This window comes from Sceloporus undulatus, chromosome 2 (assembly GCF_019175285.1).
Source record: "Sceloporus undulatus isolate JIND9_A2432 ecotype Alabama chromosome 2, SceUnd_v1.1, whole genome shotgun sequence".
Classification (NCBI taxonomy): domain Eukaryota; kingdom Metazoa; phylum Chordata; class Lepidosauria; order Squamata; family Phrynosomatidae; genus Sceloporus; species Sceloporus undulatus.
In genome coordinates this window covers 195,385,314-195,408,034 of record NC_056523.1, presented here as the reverse complement: position 1 = coordinate 195,408,034, position 22,721 = coordinate 195,385,314, and the positions used below count along the sequence as shown (strand labels likewise).

The window sequence follows — 22,721 nt, the reverse complement described above, 5'->3', positions numbered from 1 at the left end:
TATTATTATTATTATTATTATTATTATTATTATTATTATTATTATTATTAGCCTGTCTCTCCCTGTGGATTGAAGCAGGGACAACAACAATTAACAAACAAACAACATCAGTTAAAACACACATCAATTTAATAATAATAGCATGAAAGGGACTCTGGACAGGGATAGCCTAGCCAATTATTGTAGCCATGCCCTACAGGGAGCTGGGTATGTTTAGCCTGGAGAAGAGATGGTTAAGAGGTGATATGAAAGCCCTGTTTAAATATTTGAAGGCATCTCATAATGAGGATGGCACAAGCTTGCTTTCTGCTGCTTCAGAGAATAGGACACGAAGCAATGGATCCAAACCACAGGAAAAGAGATTCCACCTGAACATTAGGAGGAACTTCCTGACAGTAAGAGCTGTTTGACAGTGGAACACACTCCTTCAGAGTGTGGTTAGTCTCCCTCTTTGGAGGTTTTTAAATTGAGACTGGATGGTCATCTGTTGAGAATGCTTTGATTAAGAGTTCCTGCATGGCAGGGGGGTTGGACTGGATGGCCCTTGTAGTCTCTGTGATTCTATGATACTCCACACACAACATGCTTTTGTCCTTGAAGGTATTGCTGGGCTGCAGCTCTCAGCTTTCCTCCTCATTGGCTATATCTGATAGGTCTGGTGGGAGTTCCATTCCCAGCAGCATGCTTCCAGTTCATGCCTTGAGCAAATAAGGTAAAATACTACACCTGCTCTTCCAGGAAATTCATAAATATCTTTCCATGCAAGCCTGAGTGGCACATTTGAAAACTGGGATATCTCCAGTGATTTCCTGCTCATTTGTCATTTGTCCTCTAAATAAACCCAAGCACATGCTCACTCTCTTTCTATCTTTCCCCAGAATCTGGAGGTTGGAATCCGTAAGAAAATTGAGCATGAAGTAGTGATGAAGGCCAGCACAAAATTGCCAAAGAAGCTGAGCATGCTGAAGGCTCCAAAATCAGAAACCTCAAAGGACCAAGGTCACTCCAGCAAGTCCTAGCTCGGTGTAGTTGGGGACTATGGGTCACCATATACTCTGGCAATTATTGACTATATTCATGACAACCATCTGGTCAGGAGCTAGGTGGGCTTCTCCAAGGCAGCATTGGAAATAAAGAGTTTCCTTTCATAAGAGAAGCCACATGGACTGTACCAGGCCTATATTATGTTCCTAGATAATGAGGAAAGTTTTAATTTTCAACTCTGTTGTCATAATGCATTTCCCAGCAGTTTGTATTTCCTATGTTTATATCTGAATGTGCCTTCTTATAAATGACTTGTTGGGAAGCCATTCTCTTATAGACCTAATGGTTGATTTGACAGTTGTTCCCAGAGCTATTGCCTGATGATGTTTCAGCAGCATCAGGTTAATGGATTTATACCTGAAGTCAAGGTTTCATGCCTCCCTTTGCAGAAGCAAATCTTGGTTTTGTTTTTGCTGATGTTTGTATGTTGATCTTATTTATGTACCAGGGCCTATAAACATTAGAGTCCAGTTCATCCAGGTGATAAGTATAGATCTATCCAGGTGATCAGTATGCTACAAAATTGCAGGGTATTTATTCAGATTGAGGCTGTACACAATGCATTTTACACATGTAAGCCTCTGTGCAGATGTCAGGTTAAATCTAGGCTTAGACTGCTGCCACATTGCAGAAATAATTATTCTTAGACTGGATCCACTGAAATCCACAGGAGAAGTTAGTTTGTGACACGACTTTAACTTCCATGGCTCAATGCTATTGAATACTGGGGTTTGTAGTTTTGGTGGAGCACCAGAGCTCTCCAATAGGGATGACTAAATATCTCACAAAGCTACAAATCCCAGAATTCCATAGCATTGACCATGGCAGTTGAAGTAATGTCAATCTGCTTTATTTCTGCAATGTGGCAGCAGTCCTAGCCATGCTGGATCAGTAGGACCTAATTTAGGCACGACTAACTTCAGTGGATTCAGTCTAAACATGACTGTAGTCAACCTGTGGACTACAGCAGGCAGGCATCATTGAGTTAGCATGATCCTGATCTACCATTTTTAAAAAGGGGGTGTTTATACATTATTGGACTGCAAGTCCCAGCATTCTTAGTTGGGATAGCTAGTCATGAGGAATGTTGAGAGTTGCAGTCCTTATGCCATTTGGAGAGCAGCATTATCCACCTGTCAGTTTTAACCACACAGTAAAATATTCTGGAGAATAGCCTCCATTTCTATTATGTTTTCAAATCAGCAATCTTAATGTAATTTTTTCAAAAACCTTGAATTGCTTCCCCCTATAATTACTTCAAATGCACAATGACACTAAACAATGTCATTGTGGTGCATTTAATACATTTTTCATTGAGGAAATGTGTTCTTAATAAAGTGGAGTTGTTTCAGCAGTTCTATTTGTTATTAAATTTTACTGCGTCTTAAAGAAATGAAAGATTTATTTGAAAAGGTTTGGGAACAGTGGCGTCACTAGAGGTGTGCGGACCACACCAGGTGACACCCTAAAGAGGGTGACACCACTTCTCCTCAAGCACCTGCCTTTTGGCAGAATTGGGCTGTGGCATTCGTCTGCTTTCCTTTAAAATGCTTTAGAGATGGTGGGAGTGTAATGAAGCTCAGTGGGAGGAGTAAGGAGCACCCCAGAATTTTTAAAATTCAAATTTTAAATTTCAAAATTTTAAAATTAAAAATGAATTTTAAAAATTTATTTTAAAACATCACATTTTAACAAAATCTTCACTATGCACATTTAAATATATTTAGGTTGTGCATGTGATATTGTAATTTGAATGTATAATTTTAATTTTGCTGGTTGCTTGTGTCACAACTATTAGCATTACATTCAGTGGTATATGAGAATTGCAATTTACGAGTAACATTAGTGCCAAAGAGCATTACTAAGGATTCTGTATGGTGTGAAATGGGAGGCGGTCACTGGGGGAGTGACACCAACTCTAGTGATGCCACTGTTTGGGAATGCCATGTTGTGGTGGCATTGTGTCCAGCCTGTGGGCTTTCTAAATTGGGGTGAACCTACATTGCTGCGTCATAGTGTAAATAACTGACATTGGAGTTATGCTCTACATGCATTACACAAGCCCTGTGCTGGATAGCACTGTAGCACAACATATGAGACTCACTGCTGAATGCTGCCACCCTGTTACACAATTGCATGGAGTGGGCAGAGGCCCATTGTGAGTCATGTGCATTGCTACATGTAGACCCCAACTTCTACTGTAAGCTAGATATAGCCATTGTGAAATCTTCAGTACAAACACTTCACTGGTGTAACAGAACACATGCCTACATATGTCACTATCAGGATGCTGGCACAGAGCTGGACTAGGGATGCAGCCACACTGCAGAAATAATCTAGTTTGACAACACTTTATCTGCCATGCATGGCTCAGTGCTATGGAATTCTGGGCTTTGTAGACATTTAGTCTTCTCTGTCAGAGAGCTCTGATGCTACAACAAACTACAGTACCCAGGATTTCATAGCACTGAACCGTGACAGTGAAAATGGTGTCAAACTGCATTATTACTGTTGTGCCAAGCCAGCCTTGGTGGACTTTTAGTTTATTTGGGGGACTCGTCTCATATTTGTAAGTAGTGTTAATGCACTTGTTGAAACCACTAGGAACTGAAACTTCTCACTGAAACTACTTGTATTCATTTCGCTATCTATCTATCTATCTATCTATCTCTAGCTGTCTATTATCTGTCTGTATATAAGTAATGCAACCAAAGGATCCCTAAAACATATCCAGAGGTAGCGGTGCTGGCCATATAGCAAAGTACAGTATCAACCAACATCCACAAAACAGTGATACCTCTATCGGGCTACACAGAGGGAAAAAAAGGGGCCAGAACCCTGGCATCTTTTATTACATTTGTCCCTACTTTTGAGACAGCACTGAACTAAGAGCATGAGCAATGTCAGCCTCCCTTTGGATGGTTTCCAAGATCACTCCTTCATCTCCTCTCCTTCGGCACTTCCCCCTTCAGAAGCCTTGACCTGATCAAATCCCACCAAGGAGAGGGCAAGTCTCTAGGGCTGAAAGGCTTTTGTTTTGCTAACATGGAAGGATAATCCTGTTTTGGAAGCTGGAATGAATAAAACTAGGGAGAAGAAGTCAAGGAGTGAACAGAGCAGTGGAGGAGAAGGAGATCAAACAGCTGCTTCAAAAGAAGATCTGGATGGCTCGTATTTGGAGGGTAATCATTTAAGAAACATTTAAGAACCAAAAAGAATCCCTCAGATTTATTTGCAAGCACAGGATTCAGAAAAGAAAGTTTGCTTTTTTGCTTTATAGTATTTCTTGTTAACTGCTCTCAAGTCAACATTGACTTGTGCCGCTGTGGATGAGACATTGCTAAGACCCCCTGTCCTCTGATAACTTTGCTCAGGTCCTGCAGGCTCAGGTCCATGGCCTCCCTGATCAAGTCTAACCATCTGGCATGTGTTCTTCATCTCTTTCTACTACTTTCTACCTTTCCAAGCATCATTGTCTTTTTCAATTATTCTCATGATGTGGCCAAAATACGACAACCTCAGTTTAGTCATTCTTGATTCCATGGAAAGCTCCAGCCTGATCTGTTCTAGAACCCATTTGCTTGCCTTTTTGGCCATCCACAGTATCCTCAGCACTCTTCTCCAGCACCACATCTCAAATGAATTGATTTTCTTTCTATCGGCTTTCTTCATTGTCCAGCTCTCACATCCGTACATAGTGGTGGGTAGTACAATTGCTTGGATAATCCTCGCTTTAGTGTTCAGAGTTAAGTCTTTATACTTTATGATCTTGTCCACGTCTTTCAAAGCTCCCCTTCCCAGTCCTAGGCTTCTTTCTGATTTCTCTGTTCTAACTGATACGTGATACAAAGTATGGAAACTCTTTGACTATTTCAGTTTTCTCATTATCTAGGAAGAAATCTTTTAGATGTGTTATTATTTCATTATTTTTGTTTTTTAATGTTCAGCATTTACCCTGCCTTGGCACTTTGCTCCTTGGCCTTCGTCAGTAGTTGCTCCAGGTCTCTGTTTGCTTCTGCTAGTAGTATTGTGTCATCTTGTTAATTGTTAATGTTCCTTCCTCTTATCTTCACTCCTCCTTCCTCTAATTCTAAGCCTGCTCTGCATACAATGTATTCTGCCTACAGGTTGAATAAATAAGGTGATAGTATGAAGCCTTGCCTAACCCCTTTGTCAATTGGGAATCAGTCTGTTTCTCTGTATTCTGTTCTGATGGCAGCCTCTTGTCCTGAGTACAGGTTACACATCAGGACAATCACATGTTGCGGCACTCCCATTCCTCTAAGCGCAAGCCATAGCTTTTTGTGATCTATGCCGTCAAAGGCTTTTGCTGTAGTCAATAAAGCACATGAAGATTTTCTTAAGGAATTCCCTGGTGCATGCATTTATCCATTATATGTTTGCAATGTGCTTTGAGTGTAGTTTTCACTTTACTTTCCAAAATTTGGGGTTCATTTTTATAAGTTTCTTTTTCCCATGCATCATTCAACCTTTCACATTTTTATACAGCTCTTCTATGTATTGTTTCCATTGTTGTTGTTGTTTTAGTTCATCATAGTTTTTGAGCATCCCCACGCTTGGTTTAAATTTCTTGTTGAATTTCCTGATCTTGTGGGAAAGGTCTCTTGTTCTTCCTTTTTGTTTTTTTTTTCTTTTATTTCTAGTCTGCATTTATTTCTAGTCTCTATACAGTTCTGGAGACCAGGGTTCGATTCCCAGATTGGTTATGTAAACCCACTCAGTGACCCTGGACAAGTCACACTCTCTCAGCCTCAGAGGATGGCAATGGCAAACCGTCTCTGAAGAAATGTGCCAAGAAAAGCCCATGATAGATTCGTCTTAGGGTCACCATAATTTGGAAACTACTTGAAGGCACACAACAACAACAATTGGGCGATCACAGACCCATCATATAAAACACAATGCAAAGTTATACCTATTGGGACAGAGCAAGTAGCAATTCAGCAGTTATTACATTTTTAAAAATATAATGAACACAGTATAATTAACAGGAGAAAAATGCCACATATTTATAGCGCTATATAATACTTTTGTGAATCTTGATTGCGGCAAGAAGAAACTTTGCTGCAGTTCCTATTATGCCTTTACTACCATTTACTAATAAGTAAATCATGTACCAATCATACAATCTTTGAGGGAGTTTATATGGTGTTAATATGTCTTATTTGGATTTATCTATTTTAGTCCCAAATAGAGTAGAATACTTGTATCAAGTTGGATTTACCTACATGTTGACTCCATTCAACTACTGACTCAGTGAGTCTGCTTTAATTGGGATTAGCCAACAGGAATCCATTGGGAATCGCCAAAGGTTGGAATTTGAGGCCTTAGGCCCGTTACAGACCACCCAAAAGGGGTGGTCTTGGGCCGCTGCCGGTTGCAGCGTGGGGAAGCCGCTGCAGCCAAACCGTGCGACTCCCCGCGCTGTAAAAAAGGAAGAGACGTCGCAAGTGCCAAAGCGCGCACTCGTGACGTCTCTTCCGGGTTTAGACATCCAGACACTGCGCGTCCGTTACGTCAAGATGGCCACGCCCGTCTGTATAGGGTGCCGCCATCTTGCCGTACGGAATACGTGCGAGGGGCAAGGCACGTCCAGAAGCGCCGCCCCTCGCACGTATTCCTGGTGCAACGACAGTGCCGCTTAGGCCCGTCTGTAAGGCGCCTTACTTTTTTGGACAACAGCTTCCAGAATCCTGCAATCTGGGAGGTGTTGTCTAAAAAACTAATTTTTCCAAAGACTGGCTTGGTGTGGCTCTAATTGGTGTGAAAATCAGCAGGTGAGTGTCATGTCCAAAGTTACCCCTAACGTCTGATGGCTAAGGGACATTTCCTTTCTCCCACCCTTGAATTAAACTCAGAAGCATCATTTAAAAAGGAAAGCCGCACCATACCAGATCAAGATGTCCATCTATCTAACCCAGCTGGACTATCTGCTCTCACAACTGGCTAAAATGACAGCTGTAATCCAACAATGTTTGGAAAGTCACACATTCCCCATCGCTGGTATATTCAGATTGGTAGCAGTTCTTGAGGGAATCTAACAGGAAAGGAGTCTGTCTCATTGCTTGTTCCTTTTAATTGGTAATGCCAAGGATTGGAACCAGGTCCTCCTGGGAGCAGGGCATGTGCTGTTAACACTGAATCGCATCACTTCACACTTGAAAATGCCACCTTTTTCATGGTGCGTAGGAGTGGAAATTCCTCAAAGACACTGCCTTTCCCACACTTCTGCTTGAGTAGTTTTATTATGTCTCTGTGACTGGAAGTAGCGGTGTCCAGAGTAGAACTCATGTAGAGATGCTACATTGAGCCTCCTCTTAAGACCAGCTAATTAGGTAATCTCTGAACTGCAGAACCAGGGAATCTGTTCTCTATAGGTTGTTGGATTAAAACTCCCATCATCCCTCATCTTAAACTATGCTAATGAGAATTGCTATCCAATTACATTCCCTGATATTTTCTCTATCCCTATGATAGAGTCGTCATAAGTCGAAAATGACTCAAAGGCACATAACAACAACAAGCTTTACTGGCAGTGGCTAAATGCTCCCATTCAACAAAGAGAGGCAGAAGGACTCCTTCTGAGCAGGGACCACTTAGAAGAAAGACCATAGCAGTAGGCAGCTTTTTCTGTGGGTGGTTATTCTAAACTCACAATAGCCTTGAGTTAATTGATTGCTTATGGCACATGCAGATGGTTGTGTCACAGCAACTAGTGTGACCTGGTAGCACACACTTCAGACATTAAGTTCCCAAAGCTCTGATGTCTAAACTCTGAAATACTTGTCTCTGTGATGACCAGGAGAGGTCACTGTTGAAGACAGAATACAGATTTGTTGTTGTGTGTCTTCAAGTGATTTCTATGGACTTTATCACTCAGGGGGAAATCAGACAAAAATCAGGGGTTTAAAAGGCATTTTCCTGGGACATTTGCATGATCACAGGAAAGATTTTCCCACACATCACGATTAAAGTGGACTTATCCAGGGAATAACCAGGAATGCTCCAGCAACAACAAAACCTGCCATGGGTTTTTCTGGGGCAAGAGTGTGTGACTCAGCTAAGGTCACCCAGTAGGTTTCTATGGCCAAGTGGGGAATCAGATCTTCTCCAGAGTCCTAGTCCCACACTCAGATTACTACACCGCACACAGGTTGTTGTTGTTAGCTGCCTTCAAGTTGACTTCGATTCATAGTGACACGAATGAGATATCTCCAAGACCTTCTATCTTCAGCTGCTCTGCTCAGGTTCTCCAGGCTCAGGACTGTGGTTTTCTAGATGATGATGATGATGATGATTAGCTTACTTGCTAATTAGCTTACTTGCTGTTTACCGCTATGATCTTTGGAATAGCGGTATATAAATAAAACAGATGATGATGATGATGATGATGATGATGATGATGATGTTTATTTATATAGTGCCATAGGCTTTACATAGGAGGATTAAGTCTATCCATCTGGTGTGTGGTCTTCATCTCTTACTACTACACTCCACTGTTCCTAGCATTGATGGCTTTTCTAGTCCTGCCTTCTCATGATGTGTCCAAAGTACAACAGCCTAAGTTTCGGCATCTTGGCTTCCAAGGAGAGTTCTGGTTTGATCTCTTCTAAAACCCATTTGTTTCTCTTTTTGGCCATCCACATTATTTGCCAGCATCACATCTCAAATGAATTTATTTTCTTTCTACCAGTTTTCTTCACTGTCCATCTTTCACATCCATACATGGTGATAGGGAATACTATGGATTGGACAATCCTAACTTTAGTGTTCAGGCATACCTCAGTTAATGAAGTAGATATGTTCCTAGACATTACTTCTTTAACAGAAAATTAGGTACCAAAGGCAGAAATAGCATGGAAAGAATAGTGATAATTTCCTGCCCTACAATATGATAGTGGTTCGACATGTTTCAGCAAAAAATAAAATAAAATACTGTAATCATCATCATCATAATCAAAAACTAACAATATATACAGTGGGTCCTTAGTATGCACTGGGGTCTGGTTCCAGGACCCCTGTGGATACAAAAATCTGTGGCCACTCAAGTCCTGTTAAATACAATGGCATAGTAAAATGGTGCTACCTTTAGTTCAGACACAACACATCTGGTCCACTTTGCTGGCTTCTTGGAGGCATTTCCTGCTCTGAACTCAACAGAACATTAACAGTGCAATCACAGTAAACTAGAATCATAGGAATTGGAAGAGACCTCAAGGGCTATCCAGTCCAACCCCCTGCCATGCAGAAACTCACAATCAAAGCACCCTGACAGATGGCCATCCAGCCCCTGTTGAAAAACATCCAAAGAAGGAGACTCCAGCACACTTCAAGGGAGTGTGTTCCACTGTCCAACAGCTCTTATCATCAGAAAGTTCTTCCTAATGCTTAGGTGGAATCTCTTTTCCAGTAATTTGCATCTGAGAGCATCTTGCCAGTGAATTCAAAGGGGGTCATATCTGAGTAAGCATGTATAGGATTACAGTGTAAGGCTGCATTACCACAGACTATCAACTTGTCTTGGATTAGTGGGAAGGTGTTGCAAAAGCGTTGTACTGCTGGAAAGGAATTTGGCTCGGGAGACAACACATGAAACCTTGGAGGTGCACCAGGAACATTGGTTCAAAGCTCTAGTGACATTCAAAGGCACAAGGAGCCAAGAAGAAGCATTTGGGTGTGGGTGCTTGCCAGGCTCGATTAAGGAAGCCTCAGATTTAGAGGTTGCCAACCTTCCATCATCTCCTACTGCCCAAAGCAAGGGGGCAAAAATTATGCACAGGAGCTGGCATAGTAAATTCCCTTCCCATTGATGTCAAGGGGACAGAAAATGTTGCAAATGAAGGTGGGGGATTCCCCATAGCATCTCCTGTCCTGGCCTATGCAAGTTGGCAGGTCTTTGGAAGGGGTTGTTCATCTACCCCAGATTCTCTCTTGCTTCTAGTTATATTTCAGTTAACAAAACCTTTGACAAACACGCTCTTTTGCAAAGTTTTCTTATCTCTATGCCCTTTTCCTTCTCATCCTTTGTTTAGCCAGGCTTTTTAAGGACCATCAGCATTGGAGGAATGGGGGGGGGGGGGGGGGCTGGAAAAACAGACAGACAATCAGTGTCAGGTTGCAGCAGTGTGTCTGCAGTAAAGAATGCAATGAAGCTTAAAATGGGAACAAGTGATGATAGATTATAGATTAAAGGTTTTAGAAATGTATGATATTTCTATAATGTAGATGCACCCTAGATTATGAGAAGTCAGTACCAAAGAGTTTTGCCTGACTTTTTCTAAAGTCTGCCTGCCAGTGGAAGTACAACAGGGAAGGGGGCAACTTAGCCATCAAGGGGGCTGGACATTGCCACTGAATAGCCCCCTTCTTCCCATGTCTCTATCAAACATGCCTCTGAGGGTGGCAGGACTAACAGGAGAGCCTTCCCTGCAGATCCTAAAGTCTGGCCAGGTCTGTAGGAGTGGATATTGTCCCTCAGAAGTGGGAACTCAAAACAGTATTCCCTCCATGGAAGCTTGGAGCATCAGCTTGATGGATCCTCAATAAGGGCTGTGGGCCTTTCTAGTTGCTCCAACAGTGACCATCAGTCATTCTGGATGTCAAAATCCTCCAGCATGTAGAGAATAGCTCCAGAAGGATTTCTCCAAACTGGAAGAATGGCAGTAAAATGGCAAATACGACTGAGTAAAAGCAAGAACGCAGATGACTACATTTGTTCCCTACCTGCAGTCTATTGTTGTTGTGTGCCTTCAAGTCTTTCCGACTTATGGCAACCCTCAGTTGAATGTCTACAGGTTCTTTATAAGAAGATTGGAATGACTGACAGACCTTCTGAAAGCCTTCTGCTATGGTTGGGCATGGTTTAAGTGGCATTCTCAGGTGTTAACTGTTATGCCTAGGGTTGCCAAAATAAAAATTGGAGAGGGCTCCTGTACCTTGGACAGTTGTGCAGAAGGGGGAGATTCAGTTGCTTGTCACCCAGCCAGTTAACAAGCATCACTTGCTGAAATTCCTGCTTTTTCACAACCATTTAAGGTACAGGAGACATCTCCAGTTTTCAGTCTGGCAACCCTGGGACTTTGCATATTAGAGAACTGCTAAAATTTGCACAAACAGCACAGAGGAATAAACTGCCAAGAGACATCCCTGCCCACTGAAGGGGAATCCTTAGGCCTGACACATCAGCACTCTTGCAAGTCCTAAAATTTCATGGTCCAAACCTGAGGTCTAAGGACAAAGCCTGATGACATTACAGTATATGGGGCTTTGTGATGACATTAAACAGGATAAGAATCAACTACAGTTGCTCAGGGTATGGGCATTCAAATAAAAGCAGGGATATTGAAAACCTACCATAAGTTAATGGAACAGGTGCGAGCATCTCTTCCAGAGTTATAAAGAGTTATGTTTACACCTATAGTTTCCCAAATCCTTCAGATAGAATGACCACTTATTTTGCTGGTTGGGGAATTCTGGGAATTGTAGACAAGAAAGTAATTTTCTTATCTCTCGTCTCTGCATGCGAAAATCTCAAAGTAAGTACTCCAGAGGGAGTGAAGGAAGTGAATGATAGCTTTTGCTTCTTAATCCTGATTTACCTCTGTAATTAGAAAGGAAAGCCATCTTTAACACTTCTTTCTCTCCCCACTCGCTATTTGCCATTAGGTTAGCTTTAACTAATGGTGTCCCCTATAGATGAGAGACCTGCAAGAGCCTCACTTATCATCAGGGGTCTTGCTCAGGTCTTGCAAGCTCAGGGCCATGGCTTTCCTGAATGAGTCAAATGACCTGTTGTGCCATTGCCCTCTTTTCCTACAGCCTTCCACCGTACCAAGCACAATAATCTTTTCCAGTGAGTCACGTCATGCCATGCTATGTCCAAAGTATGACAGTCTCTCAGTTTACTTTATTACTCAAGAAAAATAAATTAGTAGACTTTTTGTTTGAGAGCCAGCATGGCTTAGTAGCATGGCGTAGTAGTTTGTGCATTGGGACTGCTACTCTGGAGATGAGGCTTTAATTCACGCTTAGCCATGAAATGCACTGGGTGACCTTGGGGAAGTCACAGGCTCTCAGCCTCATGCGAAAGCAATGGCAAACCTCCTCTGAACAAATCTTGTCAAGGAAAACCCATGATAGGCCTTAGGGTCAGCATAAGTCAGAAACAACTTGAAGGCACTCAACTGCAACAAAGACCTTTCATTCAGAGGCCAGTCAGTTTCTCTTTGTTAATGAGACTGGAGTCTCCCAATCAATTAGTTTTAATTCATTAATTTACTGGTGATAATGATCAGATGTAAATAAATATATATTAAAGTAATCGGATACTTGCTACAGATCCTTGGGTTGCTTGCCGTTACACCTGAGACACAGTTCTTCTGAAGCTAGAGACTTCTAAACCCTATTTGTTTCCACACAAACTTGGCTAAATGGATTCTAGGAGCTACAATCCAAACATAACTGTTCCAAGCTCTGAAGACACACAGATATAGAGAATACACATGAACGTGGTGATGGTGGTGGTGGGATGTAATCAGTGAAGCCAGACTGTGACAACTAAGTTGTGAAAGTGTAAATTTATGTAAAACAAGAAAGGTACAGAAAACATTCACGAAGAAAGCGGTTGTTAAGAATTGCAAACATCCGGGCATTGGTAAGCTAATTCCCACTCATAGTGGGATATCAAGTTAGTGGAGGATAGAAAATAACCTCTTGATGTATTGTAATTCAGCAGATTCACCCTGTCATCTTTTGAAGTATTTTTGCTTTTAAAAAGGTTGCATTAGACTGTAGTCTGTGATGAAATGTCCTGTGAGCTTAAGTGTTTTCACCACTGGTGTTTGAACGCTGCCATTTCTGGTGTCAGAGTTAAGTCTATTATTTTCAGTTGAGACTGAGTTATTTCTCCTAGATCATCTGCAGAAGGGCATTGCTGGCATTTATCCCATTAGAAGATAAACAAGTGAATAAACTCTTGATGTTGTTTCTGTGTGCCTTCAACTTGTTTGGACCCATGGTGACCCTAAGGCGAATCTATCGTGGGGTTTTGTTGGCAAGTTTTTTCAGAGGGTTTTTGTCATTCATAGAATCATAGAATCATAGAGCTGGAAGAGACCGCAAGGGCCATCCAGTCCAACCCCATTCTGCCATGCAGGAAATCCAGGTCAAAGCATCCCCGACAGATGGCCATCCAGCCTCCGTTTGAAGACCTCCAAGGAGGGAGACTTGCCATCCTCTGAAGAGAGTGCGACTTGCCAATTTTACCCAGTGAATTTATATGGCCAAGCCGGGATTCAAAACCTTGTCTCCAGGGTCTTAGTCCAGTACTCAAACCACTACACTGCGCTGGCTCTCACTGGCAAACAACACTGGCAAACCCTTGATAGTGTGGCTGAAAATATTAGATAAATAGATTAAATAGATACTTTTCAATTTGGGGAGCATGAGGATGTGGATAGGATCCTTGGAGAGGTGAGAGCTAGTTTATGTGAGACAAGACCCTTGCCTTTATTGGCTTATTAAACAGGCCAGAGAGGGCCTGGCTAAATGAGTGAAAGGGCTAGTATTTGCCACCCTACAACAAGGCAGCATTCCAGCTTGCCTAAAGGAGGCAGTTGTGGGTCCTTTGCTGAAAAATCATCCCTGAATCCCTCTATAATGTGTAATTATCAGTCAGTGTCCAACTTACCATTTTTGGACAAGTTATTATTTCCTATTACCATGTATGGATGTAAGAGCTGGACAGTTAAGAAAGAAGGCCAAAAGAAAATCAATTAATTCAAGATATGTTGCTGGAGAAGAGCACTGAGGATCCTGTGGATGGCTGAAAAGACTAACAAATGGGTCCTGGAGCAGATCAAGCCAGAAATCTCCCTGGAAGCCTCTGTCATACTTTGGAAACACGATTCATTGGAAAAAACAATAATGCTGGGGAAAAATGGAGGGAAATAAAATGAGTGGGAGGCTGCATGTTAGATGGATGGACTATTAAAGAGGTCATTGGTGCGAGTTTACAAGAATTAAGCCAGTGATTCTCAATCTTCCTAATGTCATGACCCTTTAATACAGTTCCTCATGTTGTGGTGGCCCCCAACCATAAAATTATTTGTGTTTTCCAATGGGAATATATGTTTTCCGATGGTCTTAGGTGACCCCTGTGAAAAGGTTGTTCGACCCCCAAAGGGGTCACAACCTATAGGTTGAGAACCGCTGAACTAAGCAGAGCAGTCTTGGAGATGTCTCATTTACAGGGTTGCCATGGGCTGAGATCGACTTGAGGGCGGTTAACAACAACAAACCCCCCCAAAATTTGGAACATGTGGTGGCTTCCCACCTCCAGGAGTTTCTAGATGAAATGGATTAGAATGGAAAAAGAAGAGGCACTAGGAACCACATTGCAAACATACAATGGATAAATGAGTGCACCAGGAAATTCAAGAAGAAAAACGACATGTGCTTTATTGACTACAGCATTGCAGTCCATTGCAATCTCGTTTCAGACCTAGCTATGGCACAGAGATACTTGTAGTCTCTTGATTCTATGATACTCTCACAAAGAACATGTTTTGTCCTTGAAGGCATTGCTGGGCTGCAGCTCTCGCTTTCCTCCTCATTGGCTATATTGATAGGTCTGGTGGGAGTCCATTCCCAGCAGCATGCTTCCAGTTTGCCTTGAGCAAATAAGGTAAATACTACACCTGCTCTTCCAGGAAATTCAAAATATCTTTCCATGCAACCTGGTGGCACATTTGAAAACTGGGATATCTCCAGTGATTTCCTGCTCATTTGTCATTTGTCCTCTAAATAAACCCAAGCAATGCTCACTCTCTTTCTATCTTCCCCAGAATCTGGAGGTTGGAATCCGTAAGAAAATTGAGCATGAAGTAGTGATGAAGGCCAGCACAAAATTGCCAAAGAAGCTGAGCATGCTGAAGGCCCCAAATCAGAAACCTCAAAGGACCAGGTCACTCCAGCAAGTCTTCGTCTGTGGAGTGGGCAATGGTCACCCTATATTCTGGCATATTGACTATATTCATGACAACCATCTGGTCAGGAGCTTGGTGGCTTCTCCAAGGCGCATCATTGGAAATAAGAGTTTCCTTTTAAGAGAAACCACATGGACTGTACCAGGCCTATATTATGTTCCTAAATAATGAGGAAAGTTTTAATTTTCAACTCTGTTGTCATAGCATTTCCGCAGTTTGTATTTCCTATGTTTATATCTGAATGTGCCTTCTTATAATGACTTGTGGGACCATTTCTTAGATCTAATGGTTGATTTGACAGTTGTTCCAGAGCTATTGCCTGATGATGTTTCAGAGCATCAGGTTAATGGATTTATACCTGAAGTCAAGGTTTCATGCCTCCCTTTGCAGAAGCAAATCTTGTTTGTTTTTGCTGATGTTTGTATGTTGATCTTATTTATGTACCAGGGCCTATAAACATTAGAGTCCAGTTCATCCAGGTGTAAGTATAGATCTATCCAGGTGATCAGTATGCTACAAAATTGCAGGGTTTTATTCAGATTGGGCTGTACACAATGCATTTTACACTGTAAGCCTCTGTGCAGATGTCGGTTAAATCTAGGCTTAGACTGCTGCACATTGCAGAAATAATTATTCTTAGACGGATCCACGAATCCACAGGAGAAGTTAGTTTGTGACCCGACTTTAACTTCCGGCTCAATGCTATTGAATATGGGGTGTGTGTTGGTGGAGCACCAGAGCTCTCCAATAGGGATGACTAATATCTCACAAAGCTACAAATCCCAGAATTCCATAGCATTGACCATGGCAGTTGAGTTATGTCAATCTGCTTTATTCTGCATGTGGCAGCAGTCCTAGCCATGTGGTCAGTAGGACCTAATTTAGGCACGACTAACTTCAGTGGATTCAGTCTAAACATGACTGTGTCAACCTGTGGACTACAGCAGGCAGGCATCATTGAGTTAGCATGATCCTGATCTACCATTTTTAAGGGGTGTTTTACATTATTGGACTGCAAGTCCCCGCATTCTTAGTTGGGCAGTCATGAGGAATGTTGAGAGTCAGTCTTATGCCATTTGGAGAGCAGCATTATCCACCTGTCAGTTTTAACCACACAGTAAAATATTCTGGAGAATACTCCTTTCTATTTGTTTTCAAATCAGCAATTCTTAATGTAATTTTTTCAAAAACCTTAAATTGCTTCCCCCTATAATTACTTCAAATGCTCATTTATGACTAACAATGTCATTGTGGTGCATTTAATACATTTTTCATTGAGGAATGTGTTCTTAATAAAGTGGAGTTGTTTCGCAGTTCTATTTGTTATTAAATTTACTGCTCTTAAAGAAATGAAAGATTTATTTGAAAGGTTTGGGAACAGTGGCTCACTAGGGTGTGCGGACCACACCAGGTGACACTAAAGAGGGTGACACCACTTCTCCTCAAGCACCTGCCTTTGGCAGAATTGGGCTGTGGCATTCGTTGCTTTCCTTTAAATGCTTTAGAGATGGTGGGGTGTAATGAAGCTCAGTGGGAGGGAGTAAGGAGCACCCAGAATTTTAAAATTCAAATTTTAAATTTCAAATTTTAAAATAAAATGAATTTAAAAATTTATTTAAAACATCACATTTTAAAAAATCTTCACTATGCACATTAAATATATTTAGGTTGTGCATGTGATATGTAATTGATGTATATTTTAATTTTGCTGGTTGTTGTGTCACAACTATTAACATTACATTCAGTGGTATATGAGAATTGCAATTTACGAGTAACATTAGTGCCAAAGAGCATTACTAAGGATTCTGTATGGTGTGAAATGGGAGGCGGTCACTGGGGAGTGACACCAACTCTAGTGATGCCACTGTTGGGTGCCATTTGTGGTGGCATTGTGTCAGCCTGTGGGCTTTCTAATTGGGGTGAACTACATTGCTGCGTCAGTGTAAATAACTGACATTGGAGTTATGCTCTACATGCATTACACAAGCCCTTGTGGCTAGCACTGTAGCAAACATATGAGACTCACTGCTGAATGCTGCCACCCTGTTACACAATTGCATGGAGTGGGCAGAGGCCCATTGAGTCATGTGCATTGCTACATGTAACCCCAACTTCTACTGTAAGCTATATAGCCATTGTGAAATCTTCAGTACAAACACTTCACTGGTGTAACAGAACACATGCTACATATGTCACTATCAGGATGCTGGCACAGAGCTGGACTAGGGATGCAGCCACACTGCAGAAATAATCTAGTTTGACAACACTTTATCTGCCATGGCTCAGTGCTATGGAATTCTGGGCTTTGTAGACATTTAGCTTCTCTGTCAGAGAGCTCTGATGCTACAACAAACCACAGTACCCAGGATTCATGCACTGAACCGTGACGTGAAAGTGGTGTCAAACTGCATATTACTGTTGTGCCAAGCCAGCCTTGGTGGACTTTTAGTTTATTTGGGGACTTGTCTCATATTTATAAGTAGTGTTAATGCACTTGTTGAAACCACTAGGAACTGAACTTCTCACTGAAAATACTTGTATATCATTTCGCTATCTATCTATCATCTATCTATCTATCTATCTATCTATCTATCACTATCTCTAGCTGTCTATTATCTGTCTGTATATAAGATGCAACCAAAGGATCCCTAAAACATATCCAGAGGTAGGGGTGCTGGCCATATAGCAAAGTTCAGTATCAACCACATCCAAAAAACAGTGTTACCTCTATTGGGCTACACACAGGGGAAAAAAGGGGCCAGAACTGGCATCTTTTATACATTTGTCCCTACTTTTGAGACAGCACTGAACTAGAGCATGAGCAATGTCAGCCCCCTTTGGATGGTTTCCAAGATCACTCCTTATCTCCTCTCCTTCGGCACTTCCCCTTCAGAAGCCTTGACCTGATCAAATCCCACCAGGAGAGGGCAAGTCTCAGGGCTGAAAGGTTTTGTTTTTGCTAACATGGAAGGATAATCCTGTTTGGAAGCTGGAATGAATAAACTAGGGAAAGAAGTCAGGAGTGAAAGAGCAGTGGAGGAGAAGGAGATCAAACAGCTGCTTCAAAAGAAGAGTGATGGCTCGTATTGGAGGGTAATCATTTAAGAACATTTAAGAACCAAAAAGAATCCCTCAGATTTTTGCAAGCACAGGATTCAGAAAAGAAAGTTTGCTTTTTTGCTTTATAGTATTTCTTGTTACTGCTCTCAAGTCAACATTGACTTGTGCCGCTGTGGATGAGACATTGCTAAGACCCCCTGTCTCTGATAACTTTGCTCAGGCCTGCCGGCTCAGGTCCATGGCCTCCCTGATCAAGTCTAACCATCTGGCATGTGTTCTTCATCTCTTTCTACTACTTTCTACCTTTCCAAGCATCATTGTCTTTTTCAATTATTCTCATGATGTGGCCAAATACGACAACCTCAGTTTATTATCTTGATTCCAGGGAAAGCTCCAGCCTGATCTGTTCTAGAACCCATTTGCTGCCTTTTGGCATCCACAGTATCCTCAGCACTCTTCTCCAGCACCACATCTCAATGATTGATTTTCTTTCTATCGGCTTTTTCATTGTCCAGCTCTCACATCCGTACATGTGGTGGGTAGTACAATTGCTTGATAATCTCGCTTTAGTGTTCAGAGTTAAGTCTTTATACTTTATGATCTTGTCACGTCTTTCAAAGCTCCCTTCCCAGTCCTGGCTTCTTTCTGATTTCTCTGTTCTAACTGATACGTGATACAAAGTATGGAAACTCTTTTACTATTTCAGTTTTCTCATTATCTAGGAGAAATCTTTTAGATGTGTTTTATTTCATTATTTTGTTTTTTAATGTTCAGCATTTACCCTGCCTTGGCACTTTGCTCCTTGGCCTTCGTCGTCAAGTAGTTGCTCCAGGTCTTTGTTTGCTTCTGCTGTAGTATTGTGTCCTTTTTAATTGTTAAGTTCCTTCCTCTTATTTTCACTCCTCCTTCCTCTAATTCTAAGCCTGTCTGCATAACAATGTATTCTGCCTACAGGTTGAATAAATAAGGTGTAGTATGAAGCCTTGCCTAACCCCTTTGTCAATTGGGATCACGTCTGTTTCTCTGTATTCTGTTTGATGGCAGCCTCTTGTCCTGAGACAGGTTAAACATCAGGACAATCACATGTTGCGGCATCCCATTCCTCTAAGCGCAAGCCATAGCTTTTTGTGATCTAGCCGTCAAAGGCTTTTGCTGTGTCAATAAGCACATGAAGATTTTCTTAAGGAATTCCGTGTGCATGCATTTATCCATATATATGTTTGCAATGTGCTTTGAGTGTAGTTTTCACTTTACTTTCCAAAATTTGGGGTTCATTTTTATAAGTTTCTTTTTCCCCTGCATCATTCAACCTTTCACATTTTTATACAGTCTTCTATGTATTGTTTCCATTGTTGTGTTGTTTTAGTTCATCATGTTTTGACATCCCCCCGCTTGGTTTAATTTCTTGTTGAATTTCCTGATCTTGTGGGAAAGGTCTCTTGTTCTTCCTTTTTGTTTTTTGTTTTCTTTTATTTCTAGTTGCATTTATTTCTAGTCTCTATACAGTTCTGGAGACCAGGGTTCGATTCCCAGTTGGTTATGTAAACCACTCAGTGACCCTGGACAAGTCACACTCTCTCAGCCTCAGGATGGCAATGGCAAACCCCTCTGAAGAAATTTGCCAAGAAAAGCCCATGATAGTTTGTCTTAGAGTCACCATAATTTGGAAACTACTTGAGGCACACAACAAAAACAAATTGGGCGCACCAGACCCATCATATAAAACACAATGCAAAGTTATACCTATTGGGACAGAGCAAGTAGCAATTCAGCAGTTATTACATTTTTAAAAATATAATGACACAGTATAATAACAGGAGAAAAATGCCACATATTTATAGCGCTATTAATACTTTTGTGAATCTTGATTGCGGCAAGAAGAAACTTTGCTGCAATTCCTATTATGCCTTTACTACCATTTACTAATAAGTAATCATGTACCATCATACAATCTTTGAGGGAGTTTATATGGTGTTAATATGTCTTATTGGATTTTATCTATTTTAGTCCCAAATAGAGTAGATACTGTATCAAGTTGGATTTACCTACATGTTGACTCCATTCAACTACTGACTCGTGAGTCTGCTTTAATTGGGATTAGCCAACAGGAATCCATTGGGAATCGCAAAGGTTGGAATTTGAGGCTTAGGCCCGTTACAGACCCCAAAAGGGGTGGTCTTGGGCCGCTGCCGGTTGCCGGTGGGGAAGCCGCTGAGCCAAACCGGCGACCCCCGCTGTAACAAAAGAAGGAAGAGACTCGCAAGTGCCAAAGCGCGCCACTCGTGACGTCTCTCTTCGGGTTTAGACGTCCGGACACTGCGCGTCCGTTACGTCAAGATGGCCACGCCGTCTGTATAGGGTGCCGCCATCTTGCCGTAGGAATACGTGCGAGGGGCAAGGCACTCCAGAAGCGCCGCCCCTCGCACGTATTCCTGTGTGCAACGACGGCGCCGCTTGGCCCGTTGTAAGCGGCCTTACTTTTTTGGACCCAGCTTCCAGAATCCTGCAGTTGGCTAGGCAGTCTGGGAGGTGTTGTCTAAAAACTAATTTTTCCAAAGACTGGCTTGGTGTGGCTCTAATTGTGTGAAGTCAGAGGTGAGTGTCATGTCAAAGTTACCCTAACGTCTGATGGCTAAGGGACATTTCTTTCTCCCACCCTTGAATAAACTCAGAGCATCATTTAAAAAGGAAGCCGCACCATACCAGATCAAGATGTCCATCTATCTAACCAGCTGGCTATCTGCTCCCACAACTGGCTAAAGATGACAGCTGTAATCCACATGTTGGAAAGTCACACATTCCCATCGCTGGTATATTCAGATTGGTAGCAGTTCTTGAGGGAATCTAACAGGAAAGGAGTCGTCTCATTGCTTGTCCTTTTAATTGGTAATGCAGGATGGGACCAGGTCCCTCTGGGGCAGGGCATTGCTGTTAACACTGATCGCATCACTTCACACTTGAAAATGCACCTTTTTCATGGTGCGTAGGAGTGGAAATTCCTCAAAGACACTGCCTTTCCCACACTTCTGCTTGAGTAGTTTTATGTCTCTGTGCTGGAGAGCGGTGTCCAGAGTAGAATCCATGTAGAGATGCTACATTGAGCCTCCTCTTAAGACCAGCTATTAGGTAATCTCTGAACTGCAGAACCAGGGAATCTGTTCTCTATAGGTTGTTGGATTAAAACTCCCATCATCCCTCATCTTAAACTATGCTATGAATTGCTATCCAATTACATTCCTGATATTTTCTCTATCCCTATGATAGGTCGTCATAAGTCGAAAATGACTCAAAGGCACATAACAACACAAGCTTTACTGGTAGTGGCTAAATGCTCCATTCAACAAGAGAGGCAGAAGGACTCCTTCTGGCAGGACACTTAGAGAAGAAGACCATAGCCGTGGCAGCTTTTTCTGTGGGTGGTTATTCTAAACTCACAATAGCTTGAGTTAATTGTTGCTTATGGCACATGCAGATGGTTGTGTCACAGCAACTAGTGTGACCTGGTAGCACACACTTCCGATTAAGTTCGCAAAGCTCTGATGTCTAAACTCTGAAATACTAGTCTCTGTGATGACCAGGAGAGGTCACTGTGTTGAAGACAGAATACAGATTTGTTGTTGTGTGTCTTCAAGTGATTTCTATGGACTTATCACTCAGGGGGAAATCAGAAAAAATCAGGGGTTTAAAAGGCATTTTCCTGGGACATTTGCATGATCACAGGAAAGATTTTCCCACACATCACAATAAGTGGACTTATCCAGGGAATAACCAGGAATGCTCCAGCAACAACAAAACCTGCCATGGGTTTTTCTGGGGCAAGAGTGTGTGACTCAGCTAAGGTCACCAGTAGGTTTCTATGGCCAAGTGGGAATCAGATCTTCTCCAGAGTCCTAGTCCCACACTCAGATTACTACACCGCACACAGGTTGTTGTTGTTAGCTGCCTTCAAGTTGACTTCGATTCATAGTGACATGAATATCTCCAAGACCTTCATCTTCAGCTGCTCTGTCAGGTTCTCCAGCTCAGGACTGTGGTTTTCTTGATGATGATGATGATGATGATGATTAGCTTACTTGCTAATTAGCTTACTTGCTGTTTTCCGCTGATCTTTGGAATAGCGTGGATAAATAAAACAATGATGATGATGATGATGTGATGATGATGATGTGATGATGTTTTTTATATAGTGCCATAGGCTTTACATAGGAGATTAAGTCTATCCATCTGGTGTGTGGTCTTCATCTCTTACTACTACACTCCACTGTTCCTAGCATTGATGGCTTTCTAGTCCTGCCTTCTCATGATGTGTCCAAAGTACAACAGCCTAGTTTCGGCATCTTGGCTTCCAAGGAGAGTTCTGTTGATCTCTTCTAAAAACCATTTGTTCTCTTTTTGGCCATCGACATATTTGCCAGCATCACATCTCAAATAATTTATTTTTTTCTACCAGTTTTCTTCACTGTCCATCTTTCACATCCTACATGGTGATGGGGAATACTATGGTTGGACAATCCTAACTTTAGTGTTCAGGCATACCTCAGTTAATGAAGTAGATTGTTCCTAGACATTACTTCTTTAACAGAAAATGAGGTACCAAGAGCAGAAATAGCA

General features: G+C 41.8%; 1 protein-coding gene across 1 annotated transcript in view; it reads left to right on the top strand.

The window, feature by feature from the left end:
• Nucleotides 1-2,398, top strand: part of C2H19orf53 (chromosome 2 C19orf53 homolog) — a 6,507-nt gene extending 4,109 nt beyond the window's left edge. The window contains exon 3 of the mRNA XM_042455305.1: nucleotides 879-2,398. Coding sequence (XP_042311239.1) covers nucleotides 879-1,019 — 141 coding nt within the window. The 3' untranslated portion in view covers nucleotides 1,020-2,398. The remainder of the gene's footprint in view (nucleotides 1-878) is intronic.
• The last annotated feature ends 20,323 nt before the right edge of the window (nucleotides 2,399-22,721 follow it).